The 16,944-nt window shown below is 36.8% G+C and overlaps 1 protein-coding gene across 2 annotated transcripts in view; it reads right to left on the reverse strand.

The window, feature by feature from the left end:
• The window catches only part of LOC124631396 (ras-related protein Rab-37), an 84,833-nt gene extending 77,970 nt beyond the window's left edge, over positions 1 to 6,863 (reverse strand). For both annotated transcript variants that reach the window (XM_047165771.1, XM_047165769.1), the window contains exon 1: positions 6,526 to 6,863. In XM_047165771.1, coding sequence (XP_047021727.1) covers positions 6,526 to 6,531 — 6 coding nt within the window. In that variant the 5' untranslated portion in view covers positions 6,532 to 6,863. The remainder of the gene's footprint in view (positions 1 to 6,525) is intronic.
• Positions 6,864 to 16,944: the final 10,081 nt, after the last annotated feature.

A 16,944-nucleotide genomic window follows, 5' to 3' on the forward strand; every position in this document is an offset into this window, starting at 1 on the left:
ATTTCGCTTACATTGCTTTTTTCAGTATCCATATGGAAGTTCTAAAAACATTTTTTTTAATTTAATTTCAATAAAATAATAATAACTGGTTCAGTGGCCTCCGAGAAATAATCATCGAAATCGGATTAATCTGACAAAAAAAAAGTATAGTTTATTATAGCGAAAAGCTGGTGAGCCAACCTTGTGTGTGTAAATATAATGTACATACATGCACCTTGTCTCTGTACGGGTAAGCTTGGGAGCGCTCGATTAGCACGAAGTCAAAGTTCGCGTACATTTACACACACAAGCATAGCTTACCCGCTGATAAAACATCTATATGTCGGAGACTGTCATTAGTACGGACACTAAACGTCACGCAAGCGCGCCCTCTGGTGGCGTTTCCGGTGAAACAACATTTTGGCGCGCTTGGCAGAGTAGTGGCGGTCAGCGTGGCGTCCGCATAGCTCAGTCTTGATCGAGTCTTGGTCGAGGCTTCGTCGAGTCTTCGTGGAGTTGTCGCGTTACTGCCTTTCGTTACGTATAGTGTACCTAGTGTTATTGCCTAGCGTTGTAGTACCGTTGTAGATCCATATTGTAAAGGTTATTGTAATGGTTCTTCTAACCTAACAGACAGACATGTGTTGCTGGGGAGTTTGTTCCGCCACTTCTTCTCCCCAGCCAAAACACATAGGAAGTGGCGAAGGGCGGGCGTTTTGGGGGTTGTCTTTTGTTCTGACTAATTTGAATAAACGTTTGAGTTTTTGAGTTTGTTTGAGTTTTGAGTTTCTTTGAGTTATCTCTTTGCTTGATTACCCTAACTGATGTCGGACGATAGTGCCATCCTGATGACGCCTCCGACATCAGAAGTGGGATGCAATCCGAATGCCCACAGTATCACGTGTTCAAAATGTGAACGTGTTCAAAGATTGTAGTGGTGAAAATTGCAACGCCAGATAGAGGTTGTCTTGAAATGGTGACTATCAGACTCCGGGTAGAGGATGTCTTGAGTCGTAGATGTCAGACGCCGGATAGAGGTTGTCTTGAAATGGTGACTATCAGACTCCGGATAGAGGATGTCTTGAGTCATCGGTATCAGACGCCGGAGGGAGGTTGTCTTGACGGAAATTGTTGAATTGAGCTTAGTTTTTGACTTTTGTTAGTAAGGTTTGCTATGTGAATTTTGCTAGTGTGTATTTAACGATGTAAGTGGACTTTGAATCATTTGGTTTAAAAAAAATGGAACGTTGATAATTTCAAATGGAGGTTGTAGTAGAAGATTTATTAAGAATTTCAGCGAAGGTAGAAGTATGGTAACCACGGTTATGGTAATGGTATCGTTTTCCATTGTTACATGTCAAGCTAGTTATTGAGGGTATGCTTGAAAATTAACCGAATTTGTCTTTTTTTCATGTTTCAATAATGACGGTGGTTATTGTGCAATCTGGCGACAAAATTACTGCGGAGCATCCCAGCCGCCTGCCAGGAGCCCAACGTGTCATCGTGAGTTCGGAGTGTTGGTGCTCGTGCATCTACGTGGCTCCACGTCCGCGAAAGCCGCTGTACTGCGCGCCATAGCGATGTGCGCATCGTCACGCACGTTGAATGGAAACCCGGTGAGACCGATCCATTTTTGCTTTATGTTGACGTTATTTGTTTTACGACATTTTTAAACTTGAGAGGCAGTCTGTCTCGCTGATTATTGTTGGTTATGAACCGCCTGGGTTCAGGGAGCATTCATTGCCACAAGCTTCGTTATTAAGCTGCTGTTAGGTTTGTTTTAATCCGAATGTGATAATGTTCTGACATACTGTTCACGTGACCTTCATGAATTGAATTGTTGGGAAAATCGTCAATCAGTGAAATTAGATTTATGCCATGACAGCAATATTGTCATCGTTGTTATGAAAATGTTGTGATAAAATTAACCGATTTCCGATTTCTTTTGCATGTGATAATCCCGTGAGCCTCTCCTGCCTCGAGAGAAAGGAGTCTAGTCTGCTAGTTTGTCGCTGTGGTATCCGCGAGCGCGACGCCTGGATTCTACTGCGCGCCGGATTTCAGCATAACCATACACGAGGCACTATGCACGGAGATGTTAAGAGACGCCTGAATGATAAACATGGTGAGATCAATCCAATTTTATTGTGGCTTGTCATTGTACATTGTACTGTTTGACTGACTCGTTGGCCTAGTGGTCGCAAGCGTGACTGCTATATACGAGGTCTTGGGTTCGATTCCCGGGTCGGGACGAAATCGCTTTGAGTTTTAGAAACTTTCACAAAGCAGCCCTTAGTCTGGATATTGGTGATTGATTCACTCGTGCATCGGAGAGCACGTAAATGTGTGTATGCTTGTGTGTTGCGCTTCAATCACAGGGTTGATTGACTGTTAAGTTGGAAGTCACAGAGATGACTGCCGTTGAACACTTGTCACAGGGATGGCTGAAGTGTGTATCTTATGTTTGGTCACAGGGATTACCTGGTTTCTGTTTATCAATTAAAACCTCGAATTAGAATATTTCAGTTTTGCGTCATTTGATTGAATTGTGCATCAGACTAGAGATTTTTGGTAAGGTGTTACATTCACCTTCTCAGTAATTTCATTGTGTTAAGCTGTAACTATGATGGGTATCGGGGTGACCTGGAAGAGACTCGTTGGCCTGTGTGACGGCATCGGGGTGACCAGGAAGAGACCCGTATACATCTGTGGTACAGTTGGTGTCATGTCACTGTGGTTGTGGTTGTGGTCCCTAGGAGGCCAGGATGGGCTGTGAGCTCTGCTAAGGGACACGACAGTTATGTGAAGCCTATCGAGTAGAAGGCGTTGATGTGAATGACAACCGTAGCTGTAATGATTTAGTAATTTACGAGTTGAGTCTGACTAGCAATTCGATCTTTCTTTGATTTCGTGCTTAGCATTTAATGTAACTAGTTTCTTCATTTAAATTGTGATTGGTATTCTTAAAACCCATAACATGTGTTTGGGTCTTACCATTGTGGTAGTCTGTTGCTGACCCATATGTTGTCAATATTTGATCGGTTGCCTAAGCACTTTCCATTTCTGACTTAACAGATAACATCTAAGGTGAACCGAGCCTGGAGAACAGGACGAGGTCTACTAGTCAAGCGGCGGGCGAGGTGCGCTGCAGTTGCTGTTTGGAGCGTCATCCTCCCCCGGATTTTTCGTGGAGGCCGTGTGAGTTGCGGCAGGCCAGGACATCGCGTCTCATCGCACAAGGTGAAAGCGTTCTATTGCATTGAAAATGTTTAGATTGATCAGATAAACCTGACGATAACTAAGTAAAAATTGTTTTAATTCGAACTTTGAATTATTGAGCAGGTCCCATAGTTGCCGGACAGAGGCAATGTGATATGTTGTGTGTGTTGAATTCGGGTACCGGATGGAGGTCCCGCTGGTTTTGCCGGATTGAGGCAATGAGTTGTTGTATGTTAGACGAGGTGGAGTTACGAACAGAGTACTGCATACTAAATTTGATCAAACGATTATTTTCTTTCTTTTCATTGATCATTTCCCAATTAAATGTAGTTTGATTTGTTGCTTGTGAGAGTTTAGTACTCGGTTGCTCCGGGTATAGCTTTTGAGAACTAGTTGTCACCTAGATTGTTTGTTAAAGACCTAATTGAGGCCATTTGAAGTTTGTTTCATTTCCTTGAGAGAAGTAAGAGCGTAAAACAAAGATCGAGAGTTACTGTTGTGGTCAGGAGTGGCCGAGGCTGTACTGTGCATACTGTGCTGTTTGTGTTGTTGCAGATTAAACGACCACGAGGACGTGGTCAACGCAGGATGGCCGTGTCGGAGACTGTCATTAGTACGGACACTAAACGTCACGCAAGCGCGCCCTCTGGTGGCGTTTCCGGTGAAACAACATTTTGGCGCGCTTGGCAGAGTAGTGGCGGTCAGCGTGGCGTCCGCATAGCTCAGTCTTGATCGAGTCTTGGTCGAGGCTTCGTCGAGTCTTCGTGGAGTTGTCGCGTTACTGCCTTTCGTTACGTATAGTGTACCTAGTGTTATTGCCTAGCGTTGTAGTACCGTTGTAGATCCATATTGTAAAGGTTATTGTAATGGTTCTTCTAACCTAACAGACAGACATGTGTTGCTGGGGAGTTTGTTCCGCCACTTCTTCTCCCCAGCCAAAACACATAGGAAGTGGCGAAGGGCGGGCGTTTTGGGGGTTGTCTTTTGTTCTGACTAATTTGAATAAACGTTTGAGTTTTTGAGTTTGTTTGAGTTTTGAGTTTCTTTGAGTTATCTCTTTGCTTGATTACCCTAACTGATGTCGGACGATAGTGCCATCCTGATGACGCCTCCGACATATACATTCTTAAATCCCGAAATAACATTTCAGTTATTTCAGAAGGAATTCTGAAGGAATCTGCGCAATGCCATGTCTAATTCCTTCTGAGGGTTTCAGCTTGACGTGTTGACGGGATGACGAATAGTTTCATATTGTTCGGACAAATCTCGTTTTTTTTTATTATTATTAGGTTTATGATGGAATTGAATAAATAGGAAGGTCGTCGCGTGCTATCAATGAGTTAACATCCGTTGTCATAATTGTTTGATTGTTAATGTAATGTGCTTTTGTGTTCATTTTAAATCTAAAATCAGTCGTGTTCATGGTCATGGAATGTGTTAATTAGGTATGGATGGATGGAGAAGGAAGATGAAGACTTAAAGAAAGATAGTTGGATTGACGTATAGATGATTTGAATAAAAAGGGAGTCAATGTTAGTGAGACGGCGGACAGAGAGTAATTAAATAAAAATGGGAATAGGGCAGGAAGAAGAATAAGTCGTGTTCAGTGTTCGTAAAGCCAATGGCTTCAGTAGTGAACAACCACCAGGATAGAGATGCAGAAATACAGTGGTTCAGAACCAGTCGTTTCTGAAATGCTATACAAAGAACATTACTTACAGGTATTTTGCGTCCCTGGTTATGTAATTATTGAGATAACGATCCTACATGAACTAAATGTCGGTACTTAGGAGTAGAATGTGATGTAACTACCTACTTACATAATATGGGTAAACAAGCTACCCACTTATGTATGTTGTCTCCAAGAGTAGGGTGGAAAATGATATCACACCATGAAGAAGAGTGAGAGAAGTTTGGAAGAGTGCCATTGTATGTGAAAGTTAGTAAATACAGCAATAACATATCATGTAACAGTACACTTGGTAAGCTTTCCAAATTTTCAAACAAAAGAATAGCTCTACTTATTATTATACGAGCTTTTTCCCTTCCAAATTAGATAGTGTTTCAATTTTAACCGTTGTCAACCGAGTCATGTTAGAAGTACTTTGCACACAAGGATAAAATGTAGCCTATAGCCTTTCTCGTTAAATGGGCTATTTAACACTACACGTGATTACAAAATAGGACAAGAAGTTCCTGATATTTGAGTTTTCAGACAAAGAAATAAAATCTAAAGCTTTATAATGGGAATTATATCCTATAAAGTATTCATTGTATTGAAAGCGAGTAAAAGCGAGGAAAATTGACATTCATACCTACATAGAGATATAGAAACGAAAGATATAGAGGTATATCAAAGAAGGTACCTACTTATCATTCGATATAAGTAAATAAAAAACGGCGACAAGTACGTAGACGTCTGGACAGTCTCCAATTAATGTCTCGAGTAATTTAGAGGAAAGCGTAAGATGAATAGTTACTGGCCTTGTCTGGACGAAATATCAAAGAAAGTATCTCTACTTGCTAAATATGATGTAACTGTAGTAGTCATATCATATTTAGTACATATTGGATTGGTACTGATATATGTCTTAGCAACTGCTTAATTAAATAAATTGGTACTTAATCGTAATCTTATGCAACCAGTTTCATTTTGTAAATTCGTATTATTTACAAAAATCTTCTTGACATATGTAGTATAGGAAAATTACAAGATTCATCAAATTTTGGTAAAGCAAATCTCATTAACTATTCAAACTCATTACGTGCTTAATTTAAATAATCATTGTGTAAAATAATATAGACACAGTGAAAACTTATGCAACGGCCTGTGACTTAATTATTCATAATACTTATTAAGTTTTCCTTTGTTAAAATCAACCGGGTGGAGTTTCACTTACGATATATAAAAGCCTTAATTATCTTAGAGTACTTCTAAAAACGAATAACTTAATACCACTTAAACGTTATTTGCCACTGATTACAAATTACTGATTAGGTACCCAATATTTGTTTTCAATCCATATGGTTACCATGGTCACTCATGCAAAACGATCCATGATAACCTTGAACTTATAGATAGCAGTGTATATCTATTTATAATAGATAATATGAATAACATAATACATAATGAAAGGGGAGCGATAAACAGGGGAGTGCCGCGGAAGGAAAACTCGGAACAATTTCGACCGGAAAATTAGTGAACCCGAAAAAAATTTTCTCAAAAGCAATTTACGGAAGGAAAACCTAAAACAATCAATTGAAAGAAAAGAAACTCGAAAGTTATTGTTATAATAATAATAAAAAAATCAGCTTTTTTGTACTTACGCTCATTCTATTCCAAAAAGACTGACACCACTCATTTACTTAACGAACTCTCAACTATCATAAGACGAAAATATATGAAACTTGCACTGCACAACACATCCTACAACTGTGTACAAGCAGACACAACCGAATATTGGCCGAAAATGTTCTGAACCGAGCCACAATACACACCCACGCGATACGAATGACATCCACAATGTAAATGAGAAAAAACTACGAAGCACTGAAAACTCTAGTCCCAGGAAAACAGTGCATAGTCGATAACATGATCTGTTCGGGTCAAAAACTCAAATTTTGAGGTTATCTAAGGGATCGGCGAATGTAGGACACATTGAGAGCAACCCCGTGACTATAAGGTTCAGAATTGCATGTGATGATGTGTCTGTGTGCGTAGTTCAACGTCACTGAAGTACGCTTGTGTGCGGTGTTGCCGTGTGAGATAGATGTGTGTGGGGTGGAATTTGTATGTGTGTGTGACTGAATTCTTGTGCACAAGGGGAGAGAATTTTCACGATGGATCTTGCTTGCCTTTAGATTTTCATAACTAATTTTCATCAGTTTTTTTATTCAAAGGGTTATTTCTATGTAAAGCCTGATTCAGTTTTTGTATACAGGATGAAAAACACTTTAATTTCAAAGACGCTATATTATGCATTACTCTCTTAAAAGCTTTCAACTACTAAGTATTAAGAACAAGTACGAGTAGTGATTTTAAGAAAATAAAAAATGAAAAATCACTGCAATCAATCACTCAAAGGGAAAATGAGATAGAATACAGAAAAAATATATGACTGCAGATGATTTGATACCAATAATTTTACTAATCCTTAATCCGCATCTGTGGAAATCTTATACCGTGTGTAACTTGCGCCTGAAAGAGATCGATCCGAGCGCCTTAGGGTAAACCGTACTACATAAACTCACCAATTTCTCTCCCCAACCATACTAGCTCCTTCTTCGTCTAATTTGATACACCAGAAAGAGACACGAGATATTCCAAAGTGAGAATCGTTATTCCATCGAGATCGATTCCAGTGGTAAGCTTCCCTATTTTCATTTGTACGAGTGAATTAAACACGCACACATAGAAATTAGCGCAACAATACTTTATCTGTCCGAAAAAGGTTCACAAATAAAAATGTACCTCTTTTCTGTAGAAAATAAGATTGAAATTACAATGACAAGTGTGCTCAGTGATTGTTAATTGAGGATAAGTGAAAAATGTGAGACAGGGATGGAGATAAGATATAGGGGTAAGAGGAAAAGGGATTTATACTTCGGCCGTTCAGAGAATGCGTTCCTGACACCTATCAGTTAGTCACGACTAGTGATGGGCACAACATAACACTGAGTTCGTTACCGTTCCTTCAAAATGAACCGCCGCATTATTTTAAGATTATTTTCGTTTTAAATTGGCGGAATCATTTGTTTTATATTTTAGTTATTTAAGTGGAAACCAAAAAAAGGTAATATTCATATAATAAAATTGTTTTATTTATTCTTTGTTACAAGTACATTGAATTGAATGTGCGAACAGAATATTAATCAGACTCCGATTTGCTTGAGGAGGTGGTGTCTTCATCATCATCTTCGCCTACATGTATAATTATATTATTATCAATAACAGAATCAATCCTGATATCTCGGTCTAACAAAAGCCGGGTAATCAAATAAAAACAGATCGAAAACACTTGAAAAACGTGGTCTATGCGCACGAAACGACAACGGACGACTGTTTTAGCGTCACAAAATGGCGGCCCATAACGCCATTTGGGGTTACCATTTTTAATCTAAGTATAAAAATGCGGTTTGGTCATAGTTTTATTTTTATATTTCATAAACGTTATAATTAAGTCTTATAGTCCATTATTTTCCAATTCTTAAAAAGAAAATCAAAACGTATTATTTTATATTATAACTGTATAAGAACAGATTACGATACTTGCCTGTTATTTTTAGCACAGCACTACAAAATATAAACCGCTGACATAACCTTGTAATAGCGCAGTATAGATTTAGAAAAATATTGTTTACCAAGTTATTTGACACTCAGTTTGGCACAAAATTATAACATTCATTGATTATTGATATAATAATGTTGTTTTAATGCTCCTCAATTGTTAAAACGGTAAACAACCAGCAAAAATATTTTTATCGTAACTGCAACGCCATTGCAAAGTTACGTCGTCAGTTCAATCGCGACGTGTCAGGAACGCATTCTCTGAATGGCCGAACTATAGTATTTCGAAGTACGTTGATAGTAATTTCTGTATGTTGTGTGGCAGTAATAGGTGCGTGACTTATCTTTATTTGTACAGTTCGCCACGTCCGACATTAAGTAACCATTAGTGTTGAGATGAATCTCATTGTAGTTGCGGATGTATTGAGTCTGATTAGGCTTTGTCTATCTAAATTGCTTTCTTATTAGCACCTACTGAGCAAGTTTATTAACATTAATTAAATATTAATAGCAGAACACGTGGAAGTCAGAATGGACTTCGCTTAAAGTGGTCTTAATATGGATAATAATGTTGCGGATATTAAATGAAATGATTTAGATAACCCAAAATGTAGGTGTATAAAAAGGACAACAGTTTCTTCAACTCAATTTTTTTTCTGATATTCTAATCAAAAATGTTTAAACTGATGGAATCAATGCTGTTTAATTTCCATATATTTTAAACGTAAGCCTGTTGATCCACACGTGTCTAACATTAGCCCGGTCTCATACCGTCCTTATCTGCAAATGTGAAACGCGCAGCTAGTCGCGATTCAATTTATTTTTATCAAAATGCACTTGACATGCGCGGCTGACCTCCGAATCGATGCCTCTTTGTTATTGTTTTATCTCGTTCTAACTTGACTAAAGTCCAATACGTCTGTCTCACACACCAAGGTGACAATAACGTCATTTCCATCCAATGGTAAGCGAGCTAGCTGCCTTGCTAGTTCACATTCATTCTAATAGATGGCGTTACTAGTAGTTGTTTGGTGGCGTTCGTGTCGGAATGCATGCTTGGCAAGATCAATTGATTTCTGACCTTTTCATTGTATTTGGCTTAGTAATGGAACTATTTAATTACGTCTTGATACGCGATGTAGCATGCACTAGAATAATAATTGTTCTGCTTCTGTGTTACACCTACTTTGTTCGTATTTTATACTATTCATTGTCATTTGCTAGTATTCAAAGCATTTCATTTAAAGAGTTGACAATTTCAACTACATACTCGTAACCTATTATTATCAAGGATAGCTATTAATAATTTTATTAAATTATGTTTCTTATACATAGTTGATTTAGTGAAATATGTCATTTACCATACCATATTCAGCTTTACTTATCTTCTTATGGCTAAATCTCATTTAAAGGTCTCATCCCTCATGGCCCTTTCTTGTCATTCAACAATCGGGTCACAATCCTACTTATGAACATTAACACACTTTTTACTATCTAAACCTTGCCTAATAAACAAATAAAATCAAGGAAACAAACACGAACCAAGAGTCGAGTAAGTGACCGCGCGAAGATAAAAAACTCAATTAAAAATTACCATCCACAATTCCAATACCACATTGGGAAAGTACTTTCTTATCTCCAAAAAGGCCCCAATGAACGCTTAAATGAGGCACGAGTAAATGCATGCAGCTTGTAGGACCACACCTAGGTACGTACCTTTTCCGTCATATGCATCTGCTCTTATCTGATATGTCACGTAGAATTACGCAATTGAGAGAGCATCATTTGAAGCTGCACATTAACTGCCTCGTGAAATTGTTGTGAAAGTCTCATTATCTTCAAAATAATAAGGAGTGTACCATCAGATATACTTACCTTTTTAGTTTGATGAGACATCATCGAATGACCCCTCCCGCTGTGGGTGCAGCGTGAGGGAGTGTCAGACTCTTACTTACTGATTCAAACCCAACGTGCTCCTTCTTAAGCCCTGTATGTTCCAGGGCCGCGGTAACTCTTTCGAAACTATCAGATATACCTTACATAGGTACTCCATGACTGGGTTATTGAGGAGTGTCAGTTAATGTAGATTGCCTATCACCACTTTTGGATACATCGTGGGTTTTTCTACCGAGATGATATGCCGTGTATTTTTGGCAATTGATAGAGTTATTTGGGAGCTAGAATCTCTTCTTGTATCTAAGATTTTAAATATAAAAATTTGTAACTACGTCTTCACCATTGAGGTTGTATTTATTACTTACGGTATAATAAAGCGTGCTGACAGTCGGAAATATTGTAGGAATATATGTTATTTCAGCCAACGAAACCAGTAGTTAAGTTATCAATTCTTGAATTAATGTATTTTATACACTTGTTAATAAAGCTATTGACAACATAATCAAATAAAGTTTATCACGTAACGAAAACACATAAACTAGATTATAACGCAAATTCTCAAACGCACTGAAATGGGATCGAAACCAATAAATAGAAGAGTGTATTTTTATAGTCTCCGATAAAATATTATAGCTTATGTAAACTGAAATGCTTTCAACGTTATTACTGGGATATTGACAACCTCATAAAGAATGACGTTAAGTTTTTTCTCAAATCCATTTCCGTCTGCCCAGACTTTTCCAAGCTATCTTGAGGATGACTCCCATTAGGGTCTAATCAAATGCCACCTATTTAAACGGAGCTCTCCAACCGTTTTGAAAAAGATGATAGAAGATGAAGTTCCGCTATTAGTGTAGACTTGGGTAGTATTTTCGGACTCATCAAGTTTCAGATCAACTGTTCATACTTACTTATTTATAGATTCGCTAAAGTAAGTTGCTTTTTTTAAGTGATGAAAATTGGAAATAGTGTTTTAATTACAGATTTAAATGAATGGAACACCGAATCCGAGTTTTTGTGAAGATAGATAAAGTTAAACTCATATTGAGGCTGGTCAGCGATCCACTAAATTTGTGATGAAGGAACTTAAGAGAAAATGTAGTACTGCCTCATTGGAGCTTAGTTTTTTATTTCCATCCGTCAGAATACAATAACAACCGTTATCGAACTCCAAGAATTACCAAAACCTACACCCGTAACGGTTTAACCCCAAAATAAAGACGATGACTTTTAATTGAAAAATTACACGAGCACAATAGCCGGAAACACGGAATAAATCCAGACATAGCCCCGGGGCTACAAAAAGGCCCTTAAAAAGATATAAAAAACCAAGATGTATTGGAGCGACCGCCTACCGCAGCCAAAAATAGACTACGAATAAATACGAACCCTCTTAGATTCCACCAAGTATAACCAGGTAACAGCCAATGAACTTTCAACTCTAAAATTGGAAACACAAAGCTGGTCTTTCTCTGTCTTGTGGATGGAGCTTAGGATGTTCTGGCTGGTGTAATGCAAGCATCCGTGTTTACATGTCGGCAGAAGAAATTATTCCCAGGACGTGTTTAGCAGTAGGTTTTAAATAACGTAGCGCACGCGAGCTTTTTCAGGCCACTGATAATACGATGCCGGATTATTTGGCTTTCACACCATTTGAATTTCAATGAGTTCCAGTGAAGATATTGGGTTATTTGTCACATTCTTTAGGAGTCGTTTATTCTTTTATTTTTTTCAGTCTTTTCCTTCCTTTATGTCATACTTATTAGATGTCCTGCATTAAAAACCAGACAATCGGACATAGTTTTTTTTTTAGCCCGGACTGTACCACTACTGGGCAAAGGCTTCAGGCATAGTAAATACCTACGTACCTACATATAATCCTATGTTTCGTTTTGAATGAAGATTAACGAGAAAATCCAGTTATGGTCTAGGACTGCTCAAACAGATAGAAATCGCTGCATAGCAATCGTCATTCTGAATCACTAGTTCTTAGATGTCTTGACTATGACTGTACTGTGACTATTACTACTATCATAACTCTCTCATAACGTTTACAAACGTTTTTCAGAATTTTGAATCTGTGCTTGATTCAATATCCTAAACATTAGCAAAGCACGTGTAGGTCCAAAATCGCTTTGCCGGTTTTAGAAACTTTTGCAAAACAGCAAGATAGTCTGGACATTAGTGGTATTACACCTCCGTGTGCACGTGAATCCGTTCCCAAATGCACCTCAGTAGGAAGACTCTACACTCCATACACGTCAGAGGGATTAGGCGTTCCGTTAGGCGGATTTGAGAAAACTCTGATTCTAGATTATAGATGATATAGATTCTAGATTAGGTAGAACTAGGGTGAGAAGAAGAAGTAAGAACGTGAAAGAATTCCTGCAAAAAGGGTCCTGCTGCCTTTTTAGTCTAAACAACTAGGTTTCCTGGCTACGTCAATCGTCGTTATGTGTACCTACATTAAATCATTGATTTATTGGACACATAACAGACTCTGTTTTAGTATATTTCTGCTTTCAATACTAAGTTCTACGTGTTAGATAAGTACACGGATGAGGTGACCTAGTAAAGTTTCCTCTTTTCATTTGCCTAAACGAAACCCTGAACATAGTATTACTTTAATCAAAAAAATTACCATATAATCATTAAGGTGCAATTAAAGACAAACGTGCACCCACAGCCATCAAATAAATAGCCCACTGTTTCCACACGCCTAGATATTCATTCATTTAACAATTTCTTTTGATTAGAATTTGCACTACCGATATCGCAACATGTTTTTCACTTAACGTATATTAAAACTAACATACCATACCTATCAGGACGGCATTATCAAAACGAGTCACATAACTTTCAAAACATGATAACAATCATGACAAATTGCCTAATTACGTCACACATAATCAACAGAATTTTATCCAGATGAAGAGGAATGCCGTAAATTAAACTATAAATCTTCAGTAATTATACCTAGTGTTTGTATCGTGAACGTCGCGACAAGGTCACCGCGGCAAAGAGGATTGACAACGTCGCGTGACGGCCTGACAGAGAGAAGAATACTCTAAAGTGACGCGTCAGAAAGAGATGTCAACATTCCTATTGTGCATTCAGAAGAGAACGGATGTTGTCAAGTCGTGACCCGCGAGAAAGCGGCTGATACAAGCCGATTTTTTTAAAGAATAAATTAGAAAGGAATAGTTTTTTGCTTGATTTCAACCACTGTAATACGAAATGAAGGGTAAGAAATCCACTCGTGCGTATATGATTGTAGGCCTAAATGATGTTGCGTAAGTTAGAAGCATTCTTTATAGTGATTTTATGTGTACTGTGATATATTTTTGTTAATGGATACGTAAGTAAAAGAAGTCAATAGGTAACAGAGAAGTTAGCTATCTTGTCCTAAAATATAATTTTGTAATAAAATTATCCACAGCATCAATCTTAAACTTACACTAAGTTAATTTGCAGTTAAGTTATACTGATTCAAGAGCATTAAAATAGAGACATTTATAACAGTTATTCTTGAGTCGACAGTAAATCTAAAACAAATAACACCTATTATTACTGGAGACAAGAACATGATGTAAAATGTCAACAACTTTGCGACATTAATAGAAGTGAAGATCAGAGTTGACTTGTAGAGAGGCATTATTCAAATGTATTGCAATAATAACAAGCAATTATTAGGTACTTGATTTATAACTCTCAAGTACCCATTATTAATATAACTCAGTTTAGCAATAATACGGATAATAATGAAGCAATAATTATAACAATAAGTACCAGGCTAGCAGCGGAGCGCGGAATTCGCTAGTCCGTCGTTTAGGCCTAAATATTCGAATACGCGTAGGGCGCGCGCTATAAGGGGAACGATTTTACTCTTTATTTCTATTGTAAAATAGGATTTTGTTATTTTAATATTTTAAAGGAGAGATTAAACATAGTTTCTAATAGGGGATTATAATTATTGCTAGTGTAAGAGTGTATTTGGACAGGTTTAAAAGCAATCTTTTATCCATTGACGCTCGGATGTAAAATGTTTCTGCAATTATTTTACACTATTATTTTTTATAACAAAGATAGAATTACAGGCATCATTTTTATATTTCTATTGCAGATCCTGGGAAATAATAGAGGTAGTGTCAGAAAAGCCAGGAAATTCAGAAAATAATTCATTGGATTCTATCATTTCAAACTGTTGAAATGCGGTAGCAACTTAAAAGTGATTCGCTTGGATTTTATAGTTCACTGAACAGTCTACATTATATCATATTAGTTTTTTCAGTACTTAATAAACTTGTGAATAGGAATAAGATACCGAACAATTTTTCGCGGCAAACCCTACGTGGTTCGGGTACGGGACATTAAGTATTAAATATAAAGTTACTGTTTGAACATCTTTGGCAATCGTTATGGGTAGCCAGAAGCCAGTAAGTCTGACAATCAGTATTACCTATTGGTATTTTGTTGCCCGGGTAACTGGGTTGAGGATTGATGAGATCAGATGTGCCATCCCTTCTTGTAGAACACTGGTACCCAGCTGCACACTGTTAGACTTTTAAGCCGACCCCAACATATATCATACATAGTTAAGAAAAAGCTAGGCAGATGTTGAGCTGACCAAAACAGCAAATAATAAAATATTAGATGTAACCAGGCTGCATTAGTTAAATACTCTTTTCAATAAATGCTAGGCATATACCTAGATACATAAATTATAAAAAATAAAGCAATCAAATTAAATGAAAATCCTCCATTAGGAAAATCCTATGAAATATTAACGTTAACTTAATAGTTTCTGTATACCTATAAACTATTAAACAAACAACCCTTTACAGTCAAACACTAAGTTACTGTTGTATTAAAACAGTTTTTAATCCTTATCCCACAAATAAATAAAAACACGGTGCAATATTAATTACAAGCCGTGGTGGTAATACCGTCCTCTCGGTGGGAGGGTAGGGAGGGATGAGGGATGATCGGCATGTAGTTAAACATTGTTGAACACGTTATTATCTTTTGTGCAAGTACGTGAGATTGATGTATAGGTGAAAGCTACGACGATATTAAAATTTCTTGTGGGTAACTCGTAAAAGTATATTTATCTTTTTGTGAAAATTTAAATTTTCTTACAAAATAATAAAATGAAAAAAGTTTTAGTAATGCAAAGTTTTTTTTTTGTAAAATCTGGTAGTAAAGTCAAGTGTGAGTTGGACACACCTCTATTAAATTGCAAATGTAAAATGAAATCTTGCAAAGACTGGGTAATTTTTTAATCGTTATCCCACAAATAAACAAAAACACGGTGCAATATTAATTACAAACCGTGGTGGTAATACTGTCCTCTCGGAGGGAGGGTAGGGAGGGATGAGGGATGAGGGATGATCGGCATGTAGTTAAACATTGTTGAACACGTTATTATCTTTTGTGCAAGTACGTGAGATTTTTATTGGGGATCTGTATTGTGATTGTGAAAGTTGAGATGGTTCTTTTGTACCTTCTTAATATTTAGGTTTTTTTCTATTCTGAAAATGTTTTTTTTTACAGTAGAAAGAAGTGTAGATACAGCCAATCTCACAAATAAACAAAATCCTGAAAGTTGAGATGGTATTTTAGTACCTACCTAAAAATAGGTGTGCTTTCAAGTTTTTTTTTTTTTCAAATAATTTTAAAAGATAAATGAAATCAGTATTAACTACTTACGCATTTTTTTTAATTTGAATAATACATATAATTATTTAGTTAAAAAACAGTGAAGCCCGAGTTGGACTTGTGCATCAAGGGCTCCGTACGATGAATAAAAAATATTTACTCCTCAAAACAGATAGAATATCCTCTACACAAATATACCTCTATACAAAGATTCTATAAGATTCTGCCGCTTAAGAAGTGATTGTTCCTCAGAGGTAGGTGTAAATTGGATTAGTTAACTTTTTAAATTAAAATGGGATTACCTAAATAGTGTAACCTGTAGGTTTTTATCCCCTGTTTTAGAAATGCTGAAAAACGGCCATATACTTAACTGTGGTTCAAAGTTGAGTTCCTAATAAACGTTTTTTTTTTTTTTTGCAAATAAGTGATTTATTTTAACGTAACAATATTTTATAATATTTGGTCGCCAAAAAAATTCAAATTAACGACAATTCACTCATTAACAGAAAATGAATGCAGATTTTATCTTGAAGGTACAGAAAGTAATCGGCAAGTTAGATTGGGACGTACCTACACAAAATTTAATGACCAAAGAATATTTTTAATTTAGCAATGTTTTTAGACGTCACGACTTTGACAATAATTGTTTACAAGTTACCTATTCGATAATAGAGGTAGTTTTGTGAATATCTTTATATGAAACTCACCATTATTTTCATAACTTTTCCTTATCACTTGCCTAATCGGTACCTACATACACATAGTCGTTATTTTATTTATTTATTGCAAAATGTATACAGATGCATCTTATGCTAGGTACACATTACCCTGTTAGGGCGCAGCAAATTAACTTAAAACTAAAAGTTATTTATTTATATTATAATTATGACTTAGACTATATATAT

This window comes from Helicoverpa zea, chromosome 6 (assembly GCF_022581195.2).
Source record: "Helicoverpa zea isolate HzStark_Cry1AcR chromosome 6, ilHelZeax1.1, whole genome shotgun sequence".
Lineage (NCBI taxonomy): Eukaryota > Metazoa > Arthropoda > Insecta > Lepidoptera > Noctuidae > Helicoverpa > Helicoverpa zea.